The sequence below is a fragment of the Cynocephalus volans genome, chromosome 13 (genome assembly GCF_027409185.1).
Source record: "Cynocephalus volans isolate mCynVol1 chromosome 13, mCynVol1.pri, whole genome shotgun sequence".
NCBI classification, from domain to species: Eukaryota; Metazoa; Chordata; class Mammalia; order Dermoptera; family Cynocephalidae; genus Cynocephalus; species Cynocephalus volans.
Genome location: NC_084472.1, coordinates 70,911,582 through 70,932,231, shown reverse-complemented (window position 1 = coordinate 70,932,231; position 20,650 = coordinate 70,911,582). Strand labels below are relative to the sequence as shown.

General features: G+C 44.7%; 1 protein-coding gene across 5 annotated transcripts in view; it reads left to right on the top strand.

Annotated features, from left to right (window-relative positions):
- Window positions 1-20,650, top strand: part of MBP (myelin basic protein) — a 138,816-nt gene that overhangs the window by 20,734 nt on the left and 97,432 nt on the right. For all 5 annotated transcript variants that reach the window (XM_063077534.1, XM_063077533.1, XM_063077536.1 and 2 more), the window contains exon 2: window positions 4,647-4,722. In XM_063077534.1, the coding sequence (XP_062933604.1) occupies window positions 4,672-4,722 (51 nt within the window). In that variant the 5' untranslated portion in view covers window positions 4,647-4,671. The remainder of the gene's footprint in view (window positions 1-4,646; window positions 4,723-20,650) is intronic.

Genomic DNA, 20,650 nt, shown 5'->3' with positions numbered 1-20,650 from the left:
GGGGAGGTGTTGGGGGTGACCACATCTGTCCAGCCAGCTTTCTAGGAAGACTTGAACTGAAGTCTTCTCTATCTCATGATAAATTTATTTAAGCAGGGTATTTCACAATAGTCCCACTGCCTGTAAAATTACACTCAAAGTTATTCAGAAACAGTCCATTTAGCATTTCAATGTCTGAAGGCTTCTCTGAAGTTTGGGGGATGGCTGTCTCTTGCCTATTCATTTTTTAATCTTTTTTCTCACCTCTCCCCCATCTGGGACACTTCGTGTCATCTTGAACCAGCAGAAGTTGTGTTTCTTCCTGTGCTGAGTTGTCTGTGACCTGTTACGGGCTAGTTGTGTGATGTAACTTCTGGACTTCCCAAGGCAGCTGGTGTTTTTAACCCTTTCCCTTCCCTCGACCTCATCAGTTTAAGAGTGGATGTGCACACATGTGGGGAGCCACACAGAGGTCTCTGGAACGTGTGCGTGGTTGTAGACAGCTAGACGGTATTTCTTGAGCTGCTCACCACCCGCCCTGTAACGCCAGACCTGGGTGCCAGGAAAGAGAAAAGCAGAAACCAAACAGCCCCTTCAGCACACCCTAACCCTATCCCTAACCAGCCCCAGAGCAGGGAGGAGATTTTATTACTACTGCTTTCTAGGAAACTGAGGCTCCCAAGGTCATCCAGCTGGAACCTGGATGAGACCTAGGACCCATCTGCCCTATTTGCACTCCAAAAAGTCAGAACCACCTGTGGAATGCAATCAGATAAAATTCTCAGGAGCAAGGTGTGTTCTCCCTCCCACCCCAAGCCTTCTGCTTCACCATTCACCTGCACTGATAGGCTAGTGCCTCTTATCTAAGCTGATTCCTCCTAGAGCTCCACCCAGGTAGTGCTGCTTGAGGAGCATCTTACTAAAAATGAAAGCCTGACAGTTAGGATCGGATGGCTTCCCACAAAATCTGGGTCACTAACATTTACTGTATATGCCTAATTTGAGCCTTCTAGCTAACCCAAAGTCCTGATCGATAATCACCTAAACATGATCAGCATCTTCAGTAGTCCCCTTGGCTGGAATCTGATCTAGAGCTGATCATAATCAGCTTTGCTCTGTACTCTCCTCCCCCTCTTTTCCTTTCCTATTATTTTACGAGAAGCTTCAGAGTCAGCCTGGCTTCTCGGCCGCATTCCACACATTTACCAAATTTTCCTCTTGCTCCCTCAATGTGATTAATTGCAGAAATGAAGTAAAAGAAAGATGACCTCCAAACATGCAGCTCTTTTCCTCTGCAGATGGGTCTTTTAGCAAATTACAGAAACCAGCTGCTGGTGCTGAGTTCTCAGTCCCAGTTGAAGTAAGATCTTCATCCTTCTGCAACTCAGCCCTCCAATCTCTAAAAGACAGACAGTGCTGAGGGTTAGAATTAACGAAGCAGGCTGCCACTCATTCCTGATTACAGGCCAGAAAATGAGTGGCGTGTACACTCTATGGTCCTCACCATAGCACTAAGTGATATATCCCAAGTACTGATGTTAGGGGGCATTCCCCATGGATGAAGGGTCCTCATCTCAGAAGGCTGTCAGCCCTCAAATTGTCATTTTGTTTCTCTTATTTTTCTTTTCCTGCCAGCATAAGTTTTCCATTTAAGGCTAGAATTCACCAACCCTAAATGATAAATGTAAATAAATTTTCTTTCTATTAATCTAAAAAGCTGGTCAAATCTAACCAAGTTTGTCTAACTATTTAGTCAAAAAACTAGGTTTCTTCTAAAGTCTGATCTGGACTTTTGTTATTTCAATTGATTCTGCATTCAATAATCTTGAGTTTTCTAAACATTGTTTAAAATCAATCATTCCAAGTGTAACTCAAGCTTTGCTAGGAAGCATGATAAAGGTTTGATCAGAAGCTTTACGAAGCATCTTGTGGTTAGATGCCAGCTGTGCTTCGAGGGCCCTTCGTCCACACAATTCTTATTTGGGACAAATCCTTAGAGATTTGTTTTCTGGAAGGAGGGAACATTACACTTGGATTTGCCTAATACTAGCTCAGGGAACAGAGTGGGGAGAGTAAGGGAAAGGCGGAAGGAAGGCAGCTGGCCATGGAGGAAGTGACGTGGGGTTTGAGACAACGCCCAGGCAGGATGGGCACCATGTGGAGAGCGTGGAAGGTAACAGGAGCTCTTTGTGCCTGGGATGGACAGAATGCTCCTGAAGGTCCAAGTTCTCAACTTTAACTAAAAGAAGTTAGCTGTTTATGCTTGTGTTTAGTTTTGAATGCATCAATTCTTATTTCTTAAACAGAAAAGATCAACGGATGTTTGATGTGTTGTTATTCTGCATACTGTATGCATGATTGCACGTTCTCATTATTTACTTAAAGCAGTCCCTCATGGAATTAAAGAGAGGACAGACTCAGAATGACAGCCCTTGTATTTCCAGCATTTAGCTCAGTGTCTCACAAGGAACACGCCCACTCATGTTTGGGCCCCCAGAGGACAAAAACTAATTCTCTCCCTCTTTTTACCTATTCTTATCAAGTAAAGCACCATATGCACCACATGCACCCAAACCTCCATTATATTTTTCAGTGAGGAGATGGCCCCATAAAGGTTTTTTTTTTTTTTTGGATTGTCCAATTTAAATAGATGGGTGATAACAAAAACGTCTGCTCTGACCATGTCAGCTAAGTTATGATGCCTTGGGAGATCTGGAATAAGTCCGTAGTCACGTTCGCCTGTCCTGGAAAAAGTTATCATAGACTAGTTTTACTTAGAAGCAGACAGTATGGCACAGAAAGCCACACTGGGGGTCCAAACGTGAGTGGGCGTGTTCCTTGTGAGACGCTGAGTTGAATGCTGGAAATACAGAGGCTGTCATTTGAGTGTGACCTCTCTTTAATTCAATGTGGGGCTGCTTTAACTAAAGGATAAGAACCTGCAATTATGCATACAGTATGCAAAATAACAATGCATCCAACATCTGTGGATCTGCCTTTCTGTTTGAGGAATAAAAACTGGTGCATTCAAAACTAAACACAGGCATAAATAGTTAACTTCTTTTAAAGTTGACAACTTGGACCTTTGGGAGCATTTTTCCCCTCCCAGGCACAAAGAGCTCCTATTACCTTCCACCCTCTCTACGTGCTTGTCCCTCCTGGTCATTGTCTCAAACTCCATGTCCTTCACTAAAATAACCTAGAATGTTTCTTATAACCCTTATGTAACCTAGTAACAACACCAAATCTATACATCATGTACAACCAATAGAAAACCTGATAGTACTTAGGAGGTGGGCTGTCCCTCTGTCTTTCTCCTTGGACCCTTCCCATTTCTTGCAATTATGAAATGCTGAGCTCTGCTGGCCTCTTCAGAATGCATTTCTCAGGGTGACCCTGACCGTGTGTTTTCCTGGTTAGAACTGTCATTTTGGCTCAATAAATCCTGGGTATTTGGTCTCAGTTTCTTTTTAGTTAAACATTGGAAACATTAGAATTCCACTCAATCCTAAAATTATCTGCAAAGGTAGCTTTACATTTTTAAAATCATTCATATCAAAATACTGATTTTTTCACTCTCGTGTCATGAATTCCTCAATTCACCTGATTCTTCAAAGTTGATAGTGTTCTTATCACTAGGACCATATCCTTGATTTAGCAAGGATTATCAGCACTTGGATCTAGGTTGCTTGAAGGACAGCACTTTTAAATCTCTCTGCCTCAGTCTCTTACTGGAGCTATTATCTCATGCGGCATTTTTCCACTCACATAATGTGAAGGTAGGTGAGGTTTTTACTTCTATAGTTGGCTATTCTTGATCTACACACACACACACACACACACACACACACACACACACACACACACGGAAAACTACATTTTATAGTTGTCCTCAAAGACCTGTGCCCAGGTAGCTGATAGTTCAATGGGCCCTCAGCTGATGGAGTCCTCGTGGTCAGTGCAGGACCAGCAGGAAGGATCGGATGAGCAATTTGTTTGGAATGGGTTTGTCTAAATTCTGCAGTTCTGTGTGTTTTAAAAAAAAATATGAATTTGCTGCTAAGGTTTGGGTTAGGAAAAAAATGAGGAGCCCATGCTTTTTTTTTTAAATCCAACTTTATCTTCCCTACAAATTCTGCAGATTCTTTGGATACTTGTCTGGTAAGCAGACCATGGTCTGATTTTGCTGTTTCTTTGGTTACAAAGATTCTTTGCAGCAGTAAGCATGAATGTCTACTTATTACCTTTTATTTTTAGAAGAGTGTTGAGCACTTTTCTGACAGCTCAACTCATCTTATGACCTCACATCTAAATGTGAGGCATAATCTCTCTGTACATATGTATTTCTGTATAAATAATCTACAAGACTTCCTGAGATGGGTTGACATCTTTTGTAGAGGAGGAATCAAGCTTGTGTGTTTGTTACTGAACAGAATTTGGATGTTGGTGGCTATTCTATTTTTTAGTTCTTTAATTGAGATCAGAAGACAATGGCCTTTCCTAACAAGACAACTGGGGATGTAGTCTCTTGAGTTTTCATGGCTTTGGTTTTCTCTTCTCAAAAATGGGCATCACATAATCTCAGATGATTGTTGTTCTAATTGAAAAATAATGTAGAAAACTAAAAGCACTAGCTTTAAGGCTAACATCTTCTCTTTTTCTTCTAGCTTCTGAAGAGCTTATCAGTTCAGGATGGGAAACCACGCAGGAAAGAGAGAGCTAAGCACCGAGAAGGCCAGTAAGGTAAGAAGTGAGCTGAGCTCATGGATCCAAGTCACCCTAAAAGCGCTTGTGGTTATTAAGCACAAAACCCTCAATAGATCATTGGAGAAAACATAGGTTTTACCGCCACAGCTCCTCTCTGACAGCTGGGAGGAAGCTGGGCCCTTGTTATCATTATCGATTGCTATTACTAATTTATTCAGGAGGATTGCATGTCGTTAGGCAGGTCCTGATCTTGAGAAGAAATAAGGAAAGGAACAGAGAGAAAAAACAGGCAAAGAGCAGGAGAAAGGGAAAGAGGGAAGTGGGAAAGAAGGAAGGTGAAGAAGCCCTTGCTTCCTGCCTGTGTTGTGTGGTTTACCCTAGAGGACTGGGGAGGTTCTCAGAGAGGAAAAGAGACCATAAAATTCCTTTGCTCTCACGCAAAAATACTTCTTGTTTTTTTCAACATTTACTATTTTTTAAATAGGTGTGTTCCCAAATTGCATTCTATTTAATTAGTTGCTGCTTTGAAAGACCGTGAAAATTTAAACCAATTCATGAACAGTGAAACTGATCAGATTTTCTATTAGCTTAAAAACCCTTCAGGGCCCTCCCACCCCACTTGGAGCTTTTAGTTCTGACTTTCACTGCTTTCGACAGAGGAAGTCCCCTGACCATGTTCTGGAAGAACTCATTCCAAATCCCAGAGGTTTGGCTAAAGGGCAAGAACTAAATCAGTGACCTGCTTTCTCCTGTCTTCAGCTACGGGCGCTTGGTGAAGCCCCTGTGGGCCCCTGTGGTCCCTCTGAATACGAATGCTACAGCTTCTCTTACCAGTTTTCCCTCCTTTTGGGGTTGTGCTCAGCCCTGGTTACACAAATGAATCTCCTAGAGAGCTTCCAAACCTACCAGGGTCTTCACCACCCTCAGAGAGTCAGACCCAGATGCCAACATGGGCATTTTTCAAAGCTCTCCAGATTTGAGAGCTGAGGTCCTGGCTCTCTCCAGTCCTGGCTTCCTGTGCATGTGCTGCCAGATGGTTTGCCTCCTGCCCCTGGAAACCTCCAGGGCAGGCCCGGGTGCCCAGACCAGAACCCATGCACCAGCTCTGCCACAGTCTCACTGTAACTGGCGTTTCTCTGGTCTCCCTTCTCACCCCCCTTCCCAACCTTTACATCAAGCATTTGGAAAATACAGATAAGCAAATGAGAAAAATGCAAACTAAAAATCATCCGACTCCTTCCAGCCAGTCAGAACTAACCTCGGCATTTCCAGTGCAGCATTGGCTGCTTCCACCTTACCCACAGGCATCGGCTTTCGCTGTCTTATCATCATCCTCGGCGCTGCCTTCCATCCCCTTCACTGTCTGAATTGTGGTTCTTAAGAACCTTTTCCTACTGAGATGCTGATGACAGACGAAGTTCACAAGGACCACGAATGCAGGTGCTCCTCTTTGTCTCTCTGTCCACCCCAGCTACCGCTCAAGAACCGGTTCTGACCATGAGAAATGAGTCTAACACTGCATGCAAACCTGGATGCACCCTAACTATAGAAGGGGAAGAGGAATTATTCCACTTCTTTGGCATGTTCACTCAATATAAAAGGACGTGTGCTACAACTCAAGACAAATGGCAGGCACCAGAGTGTTGAGATGCTGAGGGCGGAGACCCCCGCTTGCATGCAGAAGTGCTTTAAAATGTCCACTGAATTGAATTGAATTGCTGCCTCAAGACCCCTTTGCCGTGGCTATACTAGCTTTTTAATTTAATAATAATGAACTTCACAGTAATACGTTCTTCTCTGATTTATCTGCACTCAAATTCTGTATCGCGTAAATGGGTAATTTTTCATAATTTGCTTTCACATCATCCGTGTAAAGTGAGTGATCACATACCATTATTGTTCATATTTTATCTTAAAGTTATGAACTTTATTATCCAGGTTCTTGCCTCATGATTCAGAAAGACCAATTTTATAAATATGAAAATGGTTCTAGTAAATATTGAACGTGGGATGACTCATTATTCTATTCAACTCATACTTAATGAAATTATCAGTAATTTAGTTTGTTATCATTAGCAAGAACACTGAATGAATTTAGTTACTACAAAGAACGTGGCATCTGCACCAGAAGGATACAGTCTCCACTAAAAGTGAAAGTGGAAAGCCAGCTCTTCTCAGACGGCTCTAGACTGTTAACACTGTGGTACTTTCAGTCTTGGAATGACCAATTTGCAATTCCAGTTTCTAAAAACCTCTTTGTGGTTTACAGTTTCTTTACTGTTGTTTAACATTGTAAAACACTGAAGCGCATTTTTAATTTGTTTAATTCTATAAAATAAAGGTTGTTAAACAATAGCGATGCCTATACTTCTGCTTTCGTTTTCTGAAATCTAATTTTTGAAGTTCTGATGATTTAAAAACAAATCAAAATTGAGATTTCAAAAACTATGATTTCTGCAGGTAGGCTTTGTTTTAACTTGATAGAAAATATTTGGTTCCTTTCATAGTGCAGGCCCTGTGATGCTTCATGGCATGGGCGAGCATTTAAACTTGACCCAGAGAAGATAAAAACCCCATGAGCTCCTGCCCTGTTGTTTTCAGCACTGTATATTCTGTACATAATACTGGGAGGCATTTTTTTTTTCTCACTTATAAGAGTCTAAGAAGAGCATGTGTCCATTCCAGGGTGCTGAGTATTGATCTGTTAATAGGCAGGTAGATGCAGGGTAAGGTCTCCCCTGCTCGCCTCACACACGGCCTCTGCAGGAGCTGCCCCTGGCCTGGCCCAGGTGGGCTCCTTCTGTGCCTAACATGAGGCAGCGTGGCATCCCCCACTGCCTACGCGGCTGAGGCCCTTCCCTTCATAGACCCTGTGGGCCTGTGACCAATGCAGATAGTATTGACCTGTGTATCATCTGATCCCTCTCTCTGGGGCTTTGAACAACCTGGCTCATGGCTGACTCTCAGACGTTTGGAAGCATAAATAAATCATACCCGACTCACTAGCGTATTTGTCGCACACAAACTTAGTTTCATGAGCACACGTTGCGCTGTGTTGGCTGCTGGGGAGGAGACGAGGGGACTTTGTCTCATCCTGAAGATGGCACGTCAGGATGCAGGAGGAAGAGTAACTAAGTAAAGGGAGATGCTGGGATTTGTCTGAGGAGTAGGAAAGACAGAAAAGCATGCACCGCTTGGGTCTTGCGTTGTTAGTCACATCACGTGGGGGCATGTCCAGGTGATGACGGGAGCCACACCCTGTGGTCCTGTTAGAGAGCAGAACATCGGAGGGCAGGTGTGGGGGAGACTCCCTCCCCAGAGAGCCTGGAGCCTGCCCGCCCCAGCGGGCAATGTCACTGATGCAGACAGAGTGACGTGGTCCCTCAGGCAAGAGCAGTCTCAATGACTCATCCTATTCTCAGAAATGAAGAAGTCCCTGTTTGCCTTTGATTCCCTTTTTCGTTTTTATCCTTTTTAAGTCACAGTTGAATTTGGTTTCCAAATGGCCCTACCTTGCTAACTTACCAGCTTTTTATCAAGGTGTCCATCTTGATTTGGTTTCCATTTTTACTATAATAATTTGGCAGAACCGGGGAGGCAATGGCCCCAGCTGCCCCTGGGCTGGAGCAGGGACACAAGACCCACATCCGCAGCAGCCCCTGCCTTGGGTGGTCTTGTGCCTGCCCAACAGTCCTCGGTCGTCCATGGGACATTGGCTGCTAGAGGAATTCATTACTATTTGTCAGTGCTACTAAAAAGGTTAAGACCAGTTGCTCCTTGTGTGGATCGACCCTGCTCAGAAGAGCGTCCACACGATTAGCAAGGCTGCTCCGGACTCTTCTCCTTCAGTGTTTCTCCAAATGTCAATCTTTTGACCTGAGATTTGCTCTCAGAGTTTTCTGCTGATAGCCAAGCCTTCAGCTGAATATTCAATAAATGTTAAAGACACCCCAAAGGATATCAAAGCCAGCACTAAGGCTGATATCAGCGCCTCCGTGCGCCAGGTACTTGGTAGACATCACCCGCACCGCGTGTTATATTAGTTTCCTGCGGCTGCCGCAGCGAAGCATCCCAGGCTGGGTGGCTTCAACAACAGACATTTGCTTTCTCACAGTTCAGAAGTCTGGACATCTAGACCAGGTGTCAGCAGGTTGGTTCCTCTGAGGCCCCTCTCCTCGGCTGGTGGATGCCGTCCCCTCCCTGTGTCCTCACATGGTCCTGCCTCTGTGTGTCTGTGCCCTCTTCTCCACTTATGAGGACACTGGTCTTCTTGGATTGGGGCCCACCCTATTCACCTCATTTTACTTTAATTCCCTCTCTGAAGGTCCTCTTTCCAATTACAGTCACATTCTGAGGTACTGGGGGTCAGGACTGGAACATATGAATTTTGGGGTGACACAGGTCAGCCCATAACATGTGTTTTATTTGGTAAACTCTAGCAACAACTGGGCCATTTGAGAGATGAGAGAAGGAAATATCTCCATGCCTGGGACTGGAATTTGCCACCAGGGGCTGACACCTCAACCCCAAGAAAGACACCTCTGTTGCTCTGGAGGTGTGAACTCCACACCAACAACTATGTTTATCATCTGGCCTCTCCCTGTCGCCTCTCCCCGTCGTGAGACAGCAGCTCTGTTTCTCTTCCGTTTACTCAGATTGGGTGTTTCCTGTGTGAAGTTTCTTCCTTCCTGCCTCCCGCCACAGCCCCCAGATCTGGGGTGCGTCAGTCCCGCGCCTCACTGTGCCCCACCCGGGCAACACCTCCAAAGCCTTTATGACGATCAGGCCTAGGACTTCAGAACAGGCTTAAGCCAAGTTCTGTAAGGGAGCCCCGGGCCCGAGACACACGCTCACCAGCTTGTGTCGCCTGAATTTTCTCTGACAAGAGACAGGCTGTTCCTAATTCACAAGTGGATGGTGTTCCCTCAAAGTTCAGATGCAAATCCTTAGTTTAGGACTAAAAGAAATGTTTTAAATGTTTGTTTGCTCATTCTTACATCCATTTATCCATCCACACACACAAAAACGATTTTTTTATTCAATGTCTACTCCACGTCAGACACCGTGCTGGACTCTGTAAAGGAAAATTCTGGCACCACTGCCAACTAGTCAGGTGACCTAAGGCAAGTTACTTAACCTCTCTGCACTTCAGTGACCTCATGTACATCACAGAGATGATGACATATAGAAGGTAAATGAGTTCCGCATGCACTTAGACCAGCTCCTGGTACCCAGTAGGCAGTGGGTGTGGTTTGCTGTGACTATTACTGGTGTTCTTATTGTTAACAGAAGACCTTGTATCTGTCCTCAAAGCAGTTTGCAATCTAATTGAAGGGACCAAAAAGTCTGTGAATCTACATTCAGAGCAGTGACAGAAAGGAAAGCTGGCTATGGAAAGCCGGACTCCCTGCTTGATGGACGGGCCCAGTTAACCTGCGTGGGGCAGCCATGGGCCAGCATGGTGAGTCCTCAGGGGCACGCATACCAAAGCAGAAATCCGGGACATTCCTGCCCTGTATTTAACATAGGCAAATGTTTAAATACTGTACAAAAAAGGTTTGGCTTTAGGCACCCACCATAAATTCCCTCTCAACAAATTTCTCCCACTTTTAGTAGTGTTGCTGGAGGCTGCAGGGACTAAGTATCCTACTGATTTGGCCCCACAGAGACCTCCATGTGTTCGTAAGCTGCTGGGCTCTGCTCATTCATAAGAATACACTTCTCAGGGTGATGCAGGAATACAGCCATCCTTTCCGATGAATTTGCGTCTCTTTAGGAATGTGCAGCTCCTTAAACATCCCCTTGGCATTTCAGTTTTCATGAGGAAGCTGGCAGGGAGCTGCACTTTACTAACTCAGGTTGGAATAATTTTGGGGCGCTGGGCTCAGCAGATGGCACCAACCGAGGGTCCGTCTCCTGTGGTCCCCTACTTCCCTCCTGAACCATGGAGATCCTACTAGGTGACTTCTCATGGCCTCCCAGAGCAGCACCGTTCTACAGACCAGAGCACTAGTGGTGTCTTTTCCTGGGCAGGGAAAAAGAGTCCTCAGTGGAGACTGACACTGTAGAGGTGGTAAGAACATCAAGACAGCTGAGAAAGGGGATGGGTACCAGGAGGAGAGGGGGCCAGGTGGAAGAGCCTTCCAGCCCCGCATCTGTGAACCATGACCTCCAGGATCTCACCTCACCTGTTACCAGGGGGGCCCTATGAGTGTGTCTGCCCCATGTGGCCCACAGTAGGGCTCACTGGTGTTGCTCAGTGGGGCATCAGCAGAAGGTTCCGGAACAGGCCTGGTCTCCGGGGGACCCTCTTCCTCTTCAGTCCTCTTTCTGCTTCCCCATGCTCCACCTGTAAGACTGGCCCAAAAGCGTGAATCTTGCTTGTTGGGAAGGCTCATCTCGCAAAGACCAGGAGACAGAGATCGTTGCAATCAAGCAAGAGGTTTTTATTCCAGCATGCTGGGGTCGCTCCATCTTCAGGTCAGAAGCAGCCCTGAGCTCTTAATACAAGCACTTTTTATTCAGTTTGGTAGGCAGACTTTGGCAACAGGATGAGTTGTACACAGCTTATTGGTCATCTGAGGTGACTTTTAATTTCATTGGTGGCCTTCAGTGGGGTGGTACACAGACGAGGAACTGGGGAATTGACCAATAGCCCACCCCTTTTGCGGTTGGGCCCTCCCTGAAACCCGGTGAACTTTGGGCTCTTTGGAAAGTCCCTTCCCCCTGGCAACGGAAGGTCCTTATCTTCTGGTAACAGAAAGTCTCAAGCACCTGATAGTGGAAAGTCCTAAGTACCTGGTATTGTTTACCCAAAAGGTTGGGGGTTATCTCTACCTCTACACACCTGCTTTGAAGGAGTGGGATCTGCAGTGCTTTGAACTATTTGTCAGTATTGGAATTTTCACTTTGCTCTTTGGTTTTTTTTTTTTTGAACACATATTTCAGAACTCAAGTGTAGAAAATTGAAGAGAAGAGATATTAAAATCTTACTATTTATTTTTCTCATATAAAACTTATGAAGCTATTGCTAACTAGTGGCTTTAATACTGAGAACCTTAGAAAATAAAGACAACCTGTAGTTTATCTTGAAACATTATTCACAATGGGTGACGTCAACTGGTGAGCTATTACAAAATTTTAAACCTAACACTAATAACTCTGAGAACCTGCTTTTTATCTGTGGGTGGCTTAGGTAAAGTTCATCTCCGTGCTTTCCCCAATGGTAATATTTAGTTTAAAAAGGTTCACCAAAGATGCTTTGCTGTATTTCTGGATTTTTCTGTTTAGTAAGTTTAAGAAAAAGCATACCCTACTCAAAATCAAGATCTGAGAGTTTGCAGAAGTTAAATTCATGTCATGAAACTGCCCACTGTCACCATAACCATGTCACAGAATGGGAAGCAGAATTGTTAAGAAATCTGCTTCCGTCCAGTCACCCAGACTCAAGCCTGGATCACTGTGATATGGCTTTGAACACCAAATTCACTGGGAAATGTTACCTTTCTGATTTGAATGCTGTGTGTTGGCAGTTGTTAGATCTATAAATACATAATTTCCGTTTGTTAGACAAGTCACATAAACAAATTTTTTTGAGAACTCAGGTAATTCTTAGGTTAGTAACTTAATATGTGTTTAAAAGCTTAAGGGACTGAAAAGTAGAGGCTAGAGCCACTCACCAATCTAATCTGACACTTAGACACCTGGAAACGCCTAGACAACGTCCGTAAAATTCTTAGATGGAGGGGGTACAAACAGACTTTGTGTTGTACTTATATTCAGCAGACTTTCCGGATACTTCTGTAAGTCAGAGGTGGCAACAGTCTCAATGGAGAATGTAATTATTAAAGATACAAGGTGTAATTAGCAAACAAAGCCAAACCCTCAACAACCTTTATTAAAATAATGTCAGGGCAATCATGAAGAGGTGCCTCAAGGCACTACAAACCAGTCAACACACTAGTGCTTAGTCAAACACAGCTTGTGGCTACCTCCAGTCCAGTGCCTCAGACCCAGCTCCCGCCTTTACCTTCCAGGTGGCTGTTAGGGACCCCTTAGTGAGCCTCTTCCCAACTGGCTCCTGTTTCTTTGATGTTCAGGGACAGCCAAGCCGAGACCTCCGAATCTTGGTGGCCAAGCTGAGGTGAAAAAGGGCTCCAAGCTCAGTCTCCTGCGGGGAACCTAGAGGGGTCAGGCTTAGGACTCAGGAAACCCCAGGGGCACTGAGACACCCATGAGACATGTACTCTATTCTTCCACCCAAATTGTAGGTTTTATAGGTTTTGGTATTAATTGGCAAACTTAGTTTTTATCACAACTGTGACCCAATTTGCAAGCAGTTAAGACTTTTGGAGCACAAAAGTCATTAAATTCAGGTGATATATTTATCGCTGATTGTTGAAATATAAATGATATCAAAATAAAAATAGTTGTTTGTGTAAAGTTATAGAAATAGCAGAATATGAACTCCAGTGGTATGCGTTTTCAATATTCAACAGGCCAGCGGACATGTCTTCTCTTTACTTTCAAGGATAATGTACTTGAGGGCCCCCAGGGGTTGCTGAAGATAGTGGCTGATTTCATAAAGTAAGCAGCTGGTTCTCAGAGGAGTCTGACTTGTTTACCGTCTTGTCCTTAGCTGGATTAATAAAGCTTTCCTTCCTTATCTTTTACTTTACTATGTAATATTCCCTAATTACTCCATCCCTGTATCTGTCATACTTAATTATTTTGTGAGCCCTGACAACAGGGAGGGATGAAAGTTAGAGGTGTTGGCCAATTGTCAGAGAGGGACACAAAACTAGCAGAAGCCAGGTTTATTTCATTGAATGGTTTTTTTTAAGGTGGGAAGGTATTCAAGCATGTGATGGATATGTTTTATGTGACATAGCTTTCAAGTGTGAATTTGGATTTACACTTGATTGGTAACATGATATCGAGTACGAAACAGCAGGTATTTATTCAGGAGCTATTGTGACTTTGCTGAAAGCAGCACCCCTTCTTCAGAGGGTGGATGGTTAGAGTTCTCGGGAGTGGCAAGCGTACTCAGTGCCCTCCTGTAGATGACTCATGTGATGGCACAGGGATGGAGCATGAACGGTAAGTTGTTTTTAATCACCAAACAGCCTTCGTAGCTGCCCTCTGTTTACATGTGCTTCTGCAAGGTGTGTTCAGCTACCACTGCACATCCGATGCCAGGGGATCTCAGAAATGCCACCGTGTAAGTGTATCTTTGAAGGCCAGTTCATTTCAGACTCCGAAAGTGGGAAGCATGGCCTTCTACATAAATTCTCTCTGTGCTTGTTTTGTTATTAAGGAAGAATTATTTATATATTTAATAAAATCCTGTTAGAATGTTTTAAATAAAATGAGACCTAAAAAAAACAGCTTTCAAAATGATGTTTCCTATCTTCAGTAATCTAATTTTAAAAGTTTAAATTTGGAAGCAAGAGTTTTTATATTCTGGAATTGGTGAAAAAAAACTCTGTGTTTGAACATGTGTGGGGGTGTGTGTATGTGTTCTATATATGTGTGGTATGTGTATATACTGTGTGCATGTGTGGATATGCTCTGCGCATACATCTGTGGTTGGTGTATGTGTCCTCTGTGTGTGTGGTATTTGTGTATGTGTTCTGTGCATGTATGTGGTGTGTAGGTGTTGTGTGTGTGTGGTGTGTGTATGTGTTCTCTGTGTTTATGTGTGGTATGTGTGTACATGTTGTATGCATGTATGTGTTCTGTGTATGTGTGTGGTGTGTGTTCTGTGTATGTGTGTGGTGTGTGTTCTGTGTGTGTGGTGTATGTATGTGTGGTATGCATATGTGTCCTATGTGTGTATATGTGGTGTGTGTGTATTGTATGCATGTGTGTATTTGTTCTGTGTATGTGTGTGTTGAGTCTGTGGTGTGCGTATGTGTTGTATGCATGTGTGTATGTGTTTGTGCAGTGTGCGTGTCATATGCATGTGTATATGTGTCATGTATGTGCATGTGTGAGGTGTTTTTCTTGCCTACACACCTGAACCCTGAGAAATGTAAATTGCCAGCATCCGGAACACTTTCTTGTGCTCAGCTCTATCTCTGCTCTTGGATGATTCTAGCATGTCATTCTTCCATTCTCCTGATTACAGTTTGGTGCCTACATAAATTTAATTATTGTGTAGGTTTTGTTTACTTGTCATATAGTAATAGATAAAATTCATTATGTTTCTGCAGCCTCTGATACTTGGAAAACAGAGTCCTTGTTATTTAATGCATCCTAAGTTATGCTTGAGGGCAATCATGTGTAGCCAAACACACACTGTAAGTACATAAATTAGGCAGGTTGGTGATTACGTTAATTACCGTGGTGATTAGGATTACTGCCACATAGATTATTCATAGGTGTGTGCGCATTCACATTATACTATCTCATAACCGCACTAAGGCACCTGACAAAATTCCAGTGTCTAGAAACAGGAGCGTCAGAGGCAAGCTCACACGCTGCTTTCAGGGGCGTTGGCGGGAACTCACCTCTTAGGAATCTGTTTGGGGACGTCCGTGTTAGCACAGCCCCAAGCTCGCGCTCTCCCCTGTCTCGCGGGGCTGGCTCTTCCTGTCCCCGCCGCTCTGCACCTGCTCGGTGGCCGTCCCCGGCTCCCGCCTGCGGTCCACCCCCATGTCCCCTGCGTCACTGTTCGGCCTCCTCCTCGGTGGCCGGCATCCCAGGCGATCTTGGTGGCGAATTTCAACCCACGGGCTGCTTACCTCTCGTGGAAATGCCTGTTGGGAGAGAGAACACTTCTCTGAATACATCAGAAAATACCTCCTCTGACTAAGGAAAAATAGAAGTCGCTGTTGGTGACTTGAGGAGGTGGAGCCTCGCCCACCCGCCCTTCCCTTTTCTGGACAGAGTCGCTTCAGTCCCCGCAGGACTCGCTGATGGACTGGTTGTCAGAGGCAGGTGGGCGTCCAGGGTCACTGCGAGGCTGCGGGCTGGGCGCTTGACGCAGGACCCGCTGTGCACGGGGACGGCAGGACAGGTGTGGGGACCGCACAGGCCTCCTGCGGGGAGGGCAGGAGGGGGCCGCAGGGACCGCCAAGACCCAGCGGGCACGGGAACCGTGCAGGAAAGAGGCCAGAAGGGGCCCGAGGCCGCGCCCGGCCTTCCACGGGTGGGCTCGGGGAGGGGACAGCGCTGAGGGAATCTACGGGCGCGTCCCGTCTGCGTGAAGTGTCAGCGGACTTTTCACAACGGAGACAGCAGTCAGCCGACCAGGCGCCCGAAGAGTCCCCCGACATGACGACTGAGCCCTGGCGCGGACCTGGACGGGAGCTACTGTGACGGCAAAACCTGCAAAGCCCGGGGGGACAGGCCGCGGCTCCCCCGGGCATCGCCCGCGCTCCCGGGGCGGCTGCAGCGATCACCGCACGCGCAGGCCATAAAGCAGCAGAAGTTCGTTCTCGCCCAGTCTGGAGGCCACAAGTCCCAAGTCAAGGCTGGCAGGCTGCGCTCCCTCTGCAGGCTCTGGGGAGGGTCCTTCCTGCCGCTTCCAGCTTCTGGTGGCTCCAGGTGGGTCCTGGCTGGGGCCGGATGGCTCCACCTTGTGCCCTGTCTTCTCTGCCTGTATGTGTGTCCTCCCTTCTTCTTATAGACACACTGGTCATTGGATTTAGGGCCCACCTGGATAACCCAGTCTTTTATATAACCCCTATTCGCCCTGTTGGTGAGGGAGGGATTCCTGCCCTGGGGTTGTGGAGATGGCCAAGGAGCACTTTACACCTGACACTGGACCGGTGAGGTTGACAGAAGTTTATGAGTCACACAAACTCACAGCCCAAGGGAGGAGGATACTTGAGAAGGGACTGAACAAGCAGAGGCTGTGTGGGGGAGGCAGGCCATGTCACATGGAGAGGACGGGGTGCCAGGTCCCCACAGAGCCTGTGACGGGCTGTGTGAATAGTTCCTCCAGCTGTCCAGGACCTGAAGCGGCTGCTCAGGGATAAGCAGGCACAGGCCTGGTCCCTGTGATAAGGAGGGTTGCTCAGCCTCATGCACAGGCAGAGTGGGGAGGGGTGGAAGATCTGGCCATGCGAGGCCCTTCTGGTTTTCCCCAGAGGTCAAGGCACACGGACCACTGGGCCTTAATTTTAGGCTTCATACCACATCCAGGATGATCTCATCTGGAGATCCCTAACTTAATTACACCTGCAAAGACCCTCTTTCCAAATAAGACCATTTTCAAGGTACCGGGGGTTACCACTTGGACATATTTTGGAGTTGGGGGACACAATTTAACCCACTGCAAGCATCATTGCTTATTTGAATATAAAGTGTGGATTTTTCTTATTATAAAAGCGATACAGTTTGTTTTAGAGAAATAAGACAAGAAAGCACAAAAAAAAAATCTTTTAAAATCTCTAATAATGGCAACTTTAACCAATGCTAATGATTTAGAATATTTCTAGCACTTTCTAACCTGCATATTGTTATTATTATAATTATATGCATTTATCATACCAGAAAAATGTTTCATAAAATTGTTTCACTTAAGGTTATGAGTCTTCCTGTGAGGACATGAAAAGTGCATAGAATCTGCCAGGGTCTGAATGTTGATTAGTTGGAACCTAATACCCAATGTGACAGTATTAAGAGGTGAGGTCTTTGGGGAGTGATTGGGTCATGAGAGTTCCACTCTGGGGCCTGGGATTGGTGCCTTTATAAAAGAGGCTGGAGGGAGCCCCCTCCCTCCTGCCATGTGAGGACAGCTAGAAGGTGCTGTCCCTGAGGAATTGGCCCTCACCAGGCACGGAATCTACTGGCAACTTCCACATGGGCCTTCCAAACTCCAGAACTGTGAGAAATAAATGGCCTTGTCTATGAATCACCCACTCTGAGATATTTCATTCTAGCAGCTGGAAAGGACGAAGAGAGCATCCCAAAGGCCGAGTGACTGCCTGTCCAAGGTTTCTGCGGTGAATTGGAATCGGGCTGTCCTCGGTCTGCGTGTGGACTAGCTGTGCGGTTGTGGGGGAGCCCCTGGGCTTTTCTGAGGGTGTCTCCTCGCCCACAGGACAGGATGTGTGATGGGGGAATCCGCCTTTCTCCCACGTCCACTCCCTATGACCCTCTCCAGCACTGCTCTCCTCCAGGGATGCCATGTCTCACTCCTAAAATGAAATATAGTGAGGACATTTCCATCCCACTGAGTTCTGTGCATGTGCACCCCCAGGGGGGCCTCAGAGCCCCTCCTAGCCTGTGGCTAGCAGGTGCTGTCCTGGCCGGCCCCTTGTCATGGTCCCTGCTTGGCAATGGGTCTGCCTTTGCCACCCAGGGCAGTAGGAGCCACTAGGCCGGGGACACAGTGACCAGGGTCAGGCAGTGTCCAGGTTGCAAGGCTCTCCTGGGACATTTCCCCAAGGAGATCCCCAGGGAGGAGAAGCGCCTGCAGGAGGTGGGTTTGCCTTCTTGCTCTGCTCCCCAGCGCCTGCACCCGCCCCAGGGAGAGGCTTCCGATGGGGGAGGCTTCCAGAGGGAGAGGTGCTTTTCGTAGAAGAGTGAGGTATGACGGTTTGGTGGTGGCATTTGAGCTCCAGGATGATATGTGAGTTGTTCCCATTTCTCATTTGCAATGGCCATGGTTCTGGCTGTGCTTTGCATCTGAAATCATGTGTCTTCAATTTTTTTTCTATTGAATTAATAAAAGGGCTGTAGTGATCGATGAAGCATTTATTTTTATACTTTTCAAATAAATTGAAGGTAAATTTTGAGGGGTCCATCTATTCTTTGTGGCAATCTTAATTTTTTTTTTTTAAAGTGGTTTATTGAAATGTATTTCAAAGGGAAATATGACATGGTGTTTGGGAAATGTTTCAGGAGCATCTAACACTTTCTTCCAATGAGCCATTTTTAAGACAGATTCTTTTCACATCTCTGTTGGAATACAAAATATTTACTCTGTGCAGGAACATTATACCTTGTGACTTTTTTGCCAACTCCTGTATGTCAAAAAAATCAGTCGTTTATGTTTTGTTCGGGAGCATACAACACCGTAGACCAAACTCTGAGGACTAGGAGATTGCGTGTGATTTTTTTTTAAGCCACAGTTCTCATAACACTTAAAATAAAGGTGCTGTTTCATGAATAACTTGGGGAAATCTATTCAATCTGCATTTTTTCAGGATAACTTAGTTGTCACGTTAGTTGTCACCAGTTAAAATGAGTTGAATATTTCAAAAGAATATTCCATTTTCAAAACATGTTTATGATTTGTATCTTCTTGTAATCTTATTCTGACTTGTTTTGATTATCATTTAGGAAACGAGAAGGTCTGTGGCCTGAAAAACAAAATTTCTCCTGAATGTGCATATGCAAAGAATATCATGTTCAGACTCTTGATGAAATGAGGAATTGATCTTAGCTGACCTTGCTGATTGGTATCTATCAGCACTTGTATGCATGAAATTCTTGAAACATTCAGCTTCTTGATAATGTTGACGTGACTCATTTTGCTGTTGAATGGGTAGAAACAACCGTTTGTTTCTCCAGCTCATAGAGCAAGTGGGAGCAGGTTTGCTGTTGTGATGACTCATCCTCTGATCACAGGGGGAGCAGAACTCAGCTTTGAAGAAAAGCATCTGCAGAGATAAGCAGCAATTCCACTCTGCAATGCAAGTTTATTCCTTTAGGGCAAAGGAACCAGAATGCAGGTGCAATTAGAGGCTATGTGAAATTTCTCTCTTTTTTTCCCTCACTTCTTAATCTTATTGTATTATTACTTACATTAAAATCTGTTTTTTTGTTTGTCTGTTTTTTATTTAAGAAGATTTTATTTCCACCTTTTCAAAGATCAAACTGTGGAAAATAGAAGATAAGTAATAGTAAATAAATAAAGATATTACCTAGCATCTGTGCTAGCTGAGGACCAGACACTGTTACAAGATTTATAGGTATGAGCTTATTTAATATGCACAATGACCCTGTGAGATAGAAAGTATCTTCATGACTATTTTACAGTGGAAGAGGAAACTAAAGAGGTCAAGATTGGCAAAGCTGAGTTCTATATTCAGAAAAATATTTATACTCTGATATATTAATGTGTTTGTCTTTTGAGCAAAGTTATGTCTTTCTTCAAATATTTGACTTTGTTGCCCTTCTACCATGTCTGCATTATAGGAAGCAATTAAATAAAGAAATACGTGCAAGCATAGAGTAATATATTTAGGGAAATTAAGTACAACTGGTTTTTCATATAAAACTAAAGGAAATGTGTTCACCTTCAAATTAAGATCAGAGGTTTCTATGGCCTTCAGTAATATAGAATATTCCTTTGAACCGAATAAATGTCCTTACATGAATTAGCTCTAAGTGCATTTTAATCAAACTTGAAAATCACTCAAGTATCAAACTCTGGAAGTAAAAGGCTGCACTGAACAGAATGAATGTGTCTCCTCTCTCTGTCTCTCCCTGTCCCTCTCCCTCTCTCCTGCCCTTCCTAATGTGACCACCCTTCTTATGTTACTTAACCAGCTGATAGAGCAGTAGCTTCCAGGAATAAATGGCAAAATATTTGTGTTCCTAAAATAGAAGTTAGTATGTCCAAGTTACATAATGGGCCTTGATAAATAGTTTCATTATGACACTAGTTTATATTTATTTTGGTGTGACTTCTATAAGTCAATGTTTGAATAAAATACCGAGCACATTTCTTTGTGCTCACTATTTAAAGAACGCTGCAATCTTAATTACACTATAAAATGATCTCACAAAGAGTGCGGCTTTAAAACCAAGTAGCTAAAAGAGCCATTTACTAACCCGAGATAATGTTTCCTGTAGGAAAAAGGCTTCACGAGCTTCCTCCAAGATGTAGTTCCAAACCCCTTTTTATTTAGTAAGGCTATGTTGTTTCATTTTTAGCTACGTACCTGCAAACTGAGCATTTATGGGTTTTTTAGTACCTGCAAACTGAGCATTTGTGGGGGTTTTT